The sequence below is a fragment of the Panthera tigris genome, chromosome A1 (assembly GCF_018350195.1).
Source record: "Panthera tigris isolate Pti1 chromosome A1, P.tigris_Pti1_mat1.1, whole genome shotgun sequence".
Lineage (NCBI taxonomy): Eukaryota > Metazoa > Chordata > Mammalia > Carnivora > Felidae > Panthera > Panthera tigris.
The window spans coordinates 82,829,479-82,838,203 of record NC_056660.1 but is presented as its reverse complement, the minus strand read 5'-3'; the positions used below and the strand labels follow the sequence as shown (position 1 = coordinate 82,838,203).

The 8,725-nt window shown below is 35.7% G+C and overlaps 1 protein-coding gene across 1 annotated transcript; it reads right to left on the bottom strand.

Moving 5' to 3' along the window:
* Positions 1–327: 327 nt before the first annotated feature.
* On the bottom strand, positions 328–1,278 carry LOC102950414 (olfactory receptor 2M2-like). The gene has a single exon (XM_007092933.1). The coding sequence runs from the start codon at positions 1,276–1,278 to the stop codon at positions 328–330; it is 951 nt and encodes a 316-aa protein (XP_007092995.1).
* Positions 1,279–8,725: the final 7,447 nt, after the last annotated feature.

Genomic DNA, 8,725 nt, shown 5'->3' with positions numbered 1-8,725 from the left:
AAAGAATGCTAATAGTGCCCTGTTTTATTATGGCATTATGTAGTACTGTGAGGGACAGCAAATACTTCTCATTTATTAACTTATAAAACAGAATGTACAATTGTGCATGTTATCTTACAGTAAATATTTACTTATGACCATAATTTGATAGTTCCATAACAAAAGAAATATAATATTTGAACAAAAAGCATGCAGTCAGTTTTTCACTTTCTAAATCTTGTGGGCTTGTCTATGAAACTTTTGATACAAAGGTGTGTAAATATTGGGTATAGAATTGTATCAGTTGAATACATCAATTCACCATAAACTAAAGAATATAGAAGATGGTTAATTAGGCAATTTGCTCTGTAGACTTCCCCTCCCTAACACCTTCATTAATCCTCTGGCCACTTCCTTGTTGCGGAGGCTATAGATGAGGGGATTCAGCATAGGAGTAAGGATGGTATAAAAGGCTGACACCATCTTGTCTTGGGTGGGGGAACGGTCAGAAACAGGCCTCATGTATATGAACATGGCTGCTCCATAATACATTCCTACCACCATGAGGTGAGAGGAACAGGTAGCAAAAGCTCTTTGGCGGCCTTCCCCAGACCCCATTTGAATGACAGCTACAATGACCTGAAGGTAGGAAGCAATAATTACTGTTACAGGGAAAAGAAGCATAATTACACAGCAAATAAACATTAACCTTTCAAATAGCAATGTATTAGTGCATGAGAGAGTGAGAACGGCAGGGACATCACAGAAAAAGTGAGGTATTTCCCGGGCACCACAATATGGGAAGGATAGTGCGACTGCAACAACAATTATACCATCAAGAGAGCCAACAATCCAGGAAGAAAGGACCATAAGATGACAGATTTTCTGGTTCATGAGAATTGAGTATCTTAATGGGTGGCAAATAGCAACATAACGGTCATAGGCCATTACAGCCAACAGGAAACATTCTGCTCCAAGCAGAGACACATATAAAAATATCTGGGCTCCACACCCAGCTAGAGAGATGCACTTCCTGCCAGACAAGTAGTTGAAGGCCATCTTGGGTACAGTGGTGCAGATGAGCATGAGGTCCATGAGGGAGAGTTGGCTGAGGAGGAAGTACATGGGGGTGTGGAGCTGGTTGTCCAGGTAGATGAGGAGAATCATGACAGTGTTTCCCATGATGGCAAATGCGAAGATTCCCAAGACCAGAGAGAAGAGGAAGATGTGGCTGGAACTGTGATTGAAGATTCCCAGGAGGATAAAGTCAAAGTTGAAAGTCTGATTCTCCCATCCCATGATAAATATATTCACTGTAGACAATATAACATGTGAACAGTGCTCAGTACTGTATCACAGAAATATCAAGGACTTCTAGCTTACATCAGCACATGCATGATATTGTCTCTCTATATTAAAAAATAATTTTGCTAAGTATAACTTTTTATAAATTTATATACTAGAAATATTAAAGTTTATTGTTAGCCTGATGCCATTTTTAAATATAAAGCACATACAGAACACACAGTAAGTTTTTTCATTAGAACTTAGGAGGTTTCCCGGGTGCCTTGGTGGTTCAGTCAGTTGAGCATCCGACTTTGGCTCAGGTCATGATCTTGCAGTTTGTGAGTTTGAGCCCCATGCCAGGCTCTATGCTGACAGCTTCAGAGCCTGGAGCCTGCTTCGGATTCTGTCTCCTCCTGTCTCTGCCCCTCCCATGTTCATGTTCTGTCTTTCTCTCTGTCTCTCAATAATAAATAAACATTTTAAAAAAGGAACATAGGAGGTTTCCAAAGAGGCATATAATCTAATTTTAGCAACTAGTTAACTAAACTGTGTATTCAGAAATACACTGAGTCATAAGAAAACTCATGAATTGCTGAGAAGTCAATGAGATTTTCCATCACATTTTTTCATAGAATTTAACATATCACACTATAATACTAATAAAAATTCTGTCTACCAAAGTGTACAGGGAATCATGTACTAGTGGAAATTATACAGGATTAGTCAAATACCAAGTAAACAGAAGACATTGAGAAATCAAGGGTTAAAAGTACCTTAAATAATACTTATTGCTAATAATGGTAAGTTGTAGTGGAAGTAGTTCCTCACCAATATGCCCATCTCTTACTCCACCTCTTAAAATGAGGTGTACCCATGACATATTCTGGTATAGGTCACTTTACTGGAGAAGCAAGTTAGCACATAAAGAGCATAATTCAAAACACTCACACTGATGAATGGATAAAGAAGTTGTGGTTTATATATACAATGGAATACTACTTGGCAATGCCAAAGAATGAAATATAGCCTTTTGTAGCAACGTGGATGGAACTGGAGAGTGTTATGCTAAGTGAAATAAGTCATACAGAGAAGGACAGTTTCCATATGTTTTCACTCCTATGTGGATCCTGAGAAACTTGACAGAAGACCATGGGGGAAGGGAAGGGGGAAAAAAAAAGTTAGAGAGGGAGGGAGCCAAACCATAAGAGACTCTTAAAGACTGAGAATAAGCTGAGGGAAGATGGGTAGTGGAAGGGAGGGGAAAGTGAGCGATGGGCACTGAGTAGGGCACCTGTTGGGAAGAGCACTGGGTGTTGTATGGAAACCAATTTGATAATAAATTTCATATTAAAAATTAATAATAAAAAAGACTCAAACAGATTATTTTTCTGTGTAACCTTAGATAGTTAATTTATCCAAGCCTCATTTTCCACTTAGTAAATTTTGATATTTGTTAATATTGGCATTGTAGGGTGCTATTAAGGCAAATGAGATCACATTTATGATGTACAAACATTACTTTGAATACAGTTTGTGACATATAGGTACTTTTTAAATAAATACTATTGAAGAAAAAGGATATGGCCCTTACTTTATTTTTAGACCATTTTTGTTTGTACAAAATTATTCACTTCTTGGGTGGCTGGGTGGCTCAGTTGGTTAAACATCTGACTTTTGATTTCGGTTCAGGTCATAAGCTCATAGTCCTGAGATTGAGCCCCATGTCATGAGGTGTCTCTCTCTCCCTCTCTCTCTCTTTCTGCCCCTTCCCGTCTCTCTCACTCTTTCTCTCTCCCTAAGTAAACAAATACACAACAACAAAGAATAATCATTTCCATTTCCTTAACAAGACTCTTCCAGGGAATTTCTTTGCCTAGACAATAGCATATATTTTATTTTCTATTTTCACACTCATTTCTTTTTCTCTTGCTGCTGTATTCAGTAATCAAGGCATTGACTTCTTTCTTTCTAATGTATGGGCTTTCCTTCTTCTGGGAGTCATTTTGAGAAGTTTGCTGGGCATTTTAGTTCCAGGGTTTGGAAAATGAAAAATTGCCATGTGGTTCTGCCAAAGTTACTAAAAATGCATATTTTATTTGAGAACATTTTTAATTTAAAGCATGATATTATTATACATTGTTTTAATGTTTTGTTTGCATGAGCAGGGGAGGGGCAGAAAAAGAGAGGGAGAGAGACAATCCCAAGCAGGCTCTGCACTGCCAGCACAGAGCCTGACTCATGAAACTGTGAGATCATGACCCGAGTGAAAACTAAGTGTAAGTCATTTAACCGACTGAGCCACCCAGAAGCCCATGTTTTGTATTTTTTTTTAACTCTACATCGAACTTTAATAGCTCAGGATGTGTCTTCAGACTTAAAGTTTGAATGATCTAGGTAGGTCACAGGGACATAAGTGAAGCAATCAGTTACCTATTTTGTATTAATGTCTAGCAAAAGCTAGATTACCATATATTCCATGCAAACATTTACAACATATTGCATGCTGCTAAATTATGTTGTTGTTTTTTTGTTTTGTTTTGTATTTTTTGCTGCTAAATTATTATTTTTTAAGTTTATTTTTTAGACAGACAGAGCACTAGAAAGGGAGAGACAGAGATAGAGAAGGAGAGACACAGAATCTGAAACAGTCTCCAGGCTCTGAGTTGTCAGCACAGAGCCCAACACAGGGCTCAAACTCACAAGCCATGAGTTCATGACCTGAGCTGAAGTCAGTCACTTAACCAACTGAGATACCCAGGTGCCCTTTGGTGCTAAATTATTGATGAAAAGTTGTCCTACCATAACTTTTATGTGTGAAGAAAGTATATATAATGTTTTAAAGGAATAGTAATGAAAAAATGTTTATTGCATAAAAATATTGTTGCATACTGATTTTTCATCTTTTAACATCATCAATGAATAGATATATTTTATTCATTGCTATAGCAATGGGGTAGCTTAGATATAATATGACAATATTATGCTGTCATCTCCTTATATTTGTACCAACTTCTCATGGAAATGAAACATACATATAGAAATACGAATTGAGTGAATTCATCTTAAATATACCATGGAAGAAATTTTATACGTGTTTAGACTTATGTGACTACCACTCAGATCAAAATATGGATATTTTCCAAAAGATTTCCTTGTAACCTTTCCTAGCCTATCACCCCTGAGATGTAATCTATAGTTTAATAACTATCTCTGAGGCTTATGTTTTGCCTGTTCTTGCTTTCACATAAATATTAGAGCATCTTTACTTTTGTGTGCACAAAAGTAGACCCTCTCACACTCCTAAGTTCATCCACTGCACCTCCGAACTCTTTGGCTCAATGAACACCAACCACGATGGTCTCCTTGTTTCTGGAGCATACTTGTAATGCAATAATCCAGTGAGTTTATACTGGTTGTTCCCTTTAACCATTCTCTATTTTTTAGACCAATCCCTCACTATTTTCAGGCTCTTGTCAAATGCTTTCTGCTTCATAAAACCTTTATGGCTTCTCTCTAAATATCCTGCCTACCATGACCTGTTTTGTTTTTATACTGCCTAGTGTCTCCCTCATCTGACATCATAGTAATTTATCTGATTGCTGTCTCTTTCTTCATTAGGATGTAAATTAAATGAATGCAGAGATTTGATGAGTCATGTACAACAGATACTTAGTGAATAAAGGCATATTTATTGTAGGAAATGATTGTATTTTTTTTAATTTTGTGTTTCAGATGTCTTCCTTTCTGTTCTTATCCTGTCTTGCAAGGGGATGGGGGGGGTCTTAAGAGTTCTGTACTGTGTGCTTGCCTAAATGATTTACTAAACTTTATGTTGTAGCTGTGGAAATGGATTGTTGATCTGGGAAGATGAGCATCTAAATGAGAAAAAGCCTTCCTGGGCTGTTTGTATTAATTTTAGAAACCTTAGCACCCCAACCCACAAGTAGTCTGATTAATTTAATTCTAAGAGATCTTTGGTCATTTTTTTTCTTTTCTACAAGGTAAGATTTTAAGCAATTGTGCTGTAGTCTTGAATTACACACAGAATGCCAGATTCATTGTCTCTCTCAAGTTGGACCAAAATTTATAACTAGTCTTTAAATTAGGAGATTAGGAGTGCCAAAAAATCTACCCAGCCTGAGGAACTCCATGGACCAGGTGGCTTGTTTGGTCTTTGTATTGACTTTGCTGCTTAATTAGATCCATAACCTGTTATTAAGCCCCAAATCCTACTCACACAGCCAGGATCATCAGAGGAACTGAAAGGTTGCTACCATCCTGCAGTTTACCCTATGTTCAAACCTATAAATCAAATTTCTTTGTAGTAGCTTATAAAAGGGAAATTACTTAAAGAAATGTTATAATCATTTAGCAGTGTGTTGCCCTTCTCCGTATTATTATTAAATGACAGGAACTGGCTCTATAATTAGGTCTCATTTGCCATCCCTGTTTCTGCTTATAACTCCATTTGATAATCCCTGTTCACTAAAAAACTCTGGAATATTTTAGTACTATGCCTCTTCAAGTCTCTTCACATAAGTAAAATAATCTTTGCATTCAGTTCATATCAGAACCCATTGAGGAATAGCAGTTTGGGTACAAGACTAGTTGATTTCTATTACTGTCAGTAGGATTTTGACCAATTTGAGACACAAGTTTGAATTGTTATTTATCAACAGAGAAATGCAATATTTAAGTTTAGTAAGTGGAGAGGTGGATCCTGTATAATTTTTTCATGTGTCTTTTTTTATTGCTTTCAGCTGAACGTGAATAAAAGGATACAGGAATATTATGTTTTATTATGTTATATTGTATTAACTCACTTTTTGTCAAAACCACACCACAAAGTCTCATTTCCTTTACTCCTCTCTCACAGGAAGTGAGAGTGAACAATGTTTTATGGCTAAGGCATTTATTTCTAAATAATAAACTCAGACTTCTTCAAGTGAAAGTTATATACACAAAGCTTTAGTCACTTATATGATATTCAGAATATCTTTTCTTTCAGTTATATAATATATAATGGTTTGATATAGATGTTAGAGGTATGCACTTAATGATGTAATGCAAATTACTTCACTGTACATCTATATCTGTTTTTATCTATATGTATCTGTCTACATATTATACTTTCCTCACAAGCTTGTTAATATCATGAATTATCATCAAGTATTCATACTTTGGAATAAAAAGCCATTGTTTGTCACAAATATCTTTAAAAGCATACACCACAACTGTAGCTAAGCAGTTAATTATTTTTTTGTATACTTATACTTACAGCTTAGAAGAAAAATGAAAGGAAATGGGGTGGACAGAGAAGAGGAGGGCAGCCATATTGGTTAAGTAAAGACAGAGCAAACAACAGAATAATGAAAGACAGTGAATAATGAAGGAAGAATTCCTGGGCTGAAGAAAAACTGAGAGGAACAACGGAGAGAAAAACAAACAAGAGACTGGGGTCACTGAGCCCAAGTATCTGTGTTAGATGAAATGCATTCAACCAATTATTATTATGATCCCACCACCAGACAGACACACAAAAAAAGGCAATATGTTATACATAAAATCACATAGCAAAAGCTGCCCTTACCTCCTGGTAGAAGATTAAACCACTACACACAAAAAGGATTATTGATGCCTTTTGGAAAAGTTCATCGTTACTTTAGGAAAATAAAAATAAAAACACTCATCTTGTTTGCGTCTGCATCCACTGACATTATCATTCTGATTTTCTATTTTTTACTCATCTGAAACAATATTTTTGAATATTCCTCAAAGCACCTTCTGATTACATCACTCTCCTTCTCAAAGCATTAAATGGATCAAATTTTCTTCAGAACAGACTTTCATGTCCTTATCGATCTTGTTTGTGAGGAATTGCGGAAAGCCATAAAAGTCTCTATTTCAAGTCATCTGTTCTCCATTTCCTTTCTTTTTTTTTTAATTTTTAATGTTTATTTATTTCTGAAAGAGACAGAGTGTGAACAGGGGTGGGGCAGAGAGAGAGGGAGACAAAATCCAAAGCACACTCCAGGCTCTGAGCTGCCAGCACAGAGACCTACGTGGGGCTGGAACTCATGGACCCCGAGATCATGACCTGAACTGAAGTCCCACGCTTAACTGAACCACCTAGGAGCCCCTCTTCTCCATTTTCCAATACCAACTCTGTGCAAATCCCAAAGATACAACATAAATCTGAGCTTAGTCCCTCTTCAGTAGTTTTCTTTTACTCTGAATGTCTTTTCCTTTTCCTTTTACCTTTGTAAATTATATCATATTTGTTTCAAGTTTGAATGCACATGCATTTTTCATTATATTTCTGTTCATTCTGTAGATAAAAGTTGTGTATATATTGTACTTACAAGTGGGTGGCATCTACATCTGTTCTATATAAAAAGCTAATATTATGGACCCTAAGATCAGACAAACATGAGTTTGCAATCTTGCGCTACCTCTAACTCCTATATCATCAGGCAAATTACTTAACTTCTCTGAGATTATTTTATCCCACTGCCCCCATTTGAGAGTTACTGTAAGATGGAATGTGTTAATTCTTATGAATTCCTCATCAAAGTGTCTTTCAGTGCACGTTCTTTAGAGCAACATAACCTTTTGCACACATCTTATCACACTTTTATTAGATTCTTGCAGTAATTTCCACTGTTGCTTACTTACAATTATTTTAAATAAATCAATATTCTGTTTTCCTTATTAGATTGTTGGTTTTTGATTGCTAAGGTATATATTTAAATTTTTCTTATGTAATGAGTTAACAGTAGATGTTTACACACAGGTAGAGTTCATAAGATCCCCATAAGTGATTGAAAACTTGAATAAACTAGATTCACCAGAGTCTTGCAATAGTCCATAGCTAGCATATATTTTATTGCTCTCAGTAATGTCTCACATTTACTTTGCATCATCACTATTATTATTTAATTTAACATTCACAAGTCCCTGTATTAAATATAAGAAACATATTAAGCTAATATTACAAAGAATGTAAAAATATAAGTTGCTTCTCTAGTTAGAGGACTTCAAAATAACAAAGCTTTTAATGTGTACCTTTTGAAGGAAATGTAGTTCCATCTTACTGAACTTCAGAAGGGCGTTTTGAAATATATACCATCTTCCTTGGACTTACCATCTAGATATTTTTAGGAAGACATGGAACTACTTAGTAAGTAACTGAAAAAGTTTAAATATCTAGAGAAAACTTGTGTAACACATTGTTTTTGCTAAGTCATCTGTGATTTCAACCTGTAATCCCTCCAGGTTTTCCAGTCCCTGGTCTTTAATTATAGTAATGTATGCTATCACCTACTTTTTTCTTTTAAGCCCTCATATAAAATGAGTTCTCTATTTTAAAAATGTGATCTTACTGATATTTAAGAAACAAAATAAAATTCAGTTATTTTCTAGATTAATACTATAACCCCCTGCATTTTCCCCTTGTATC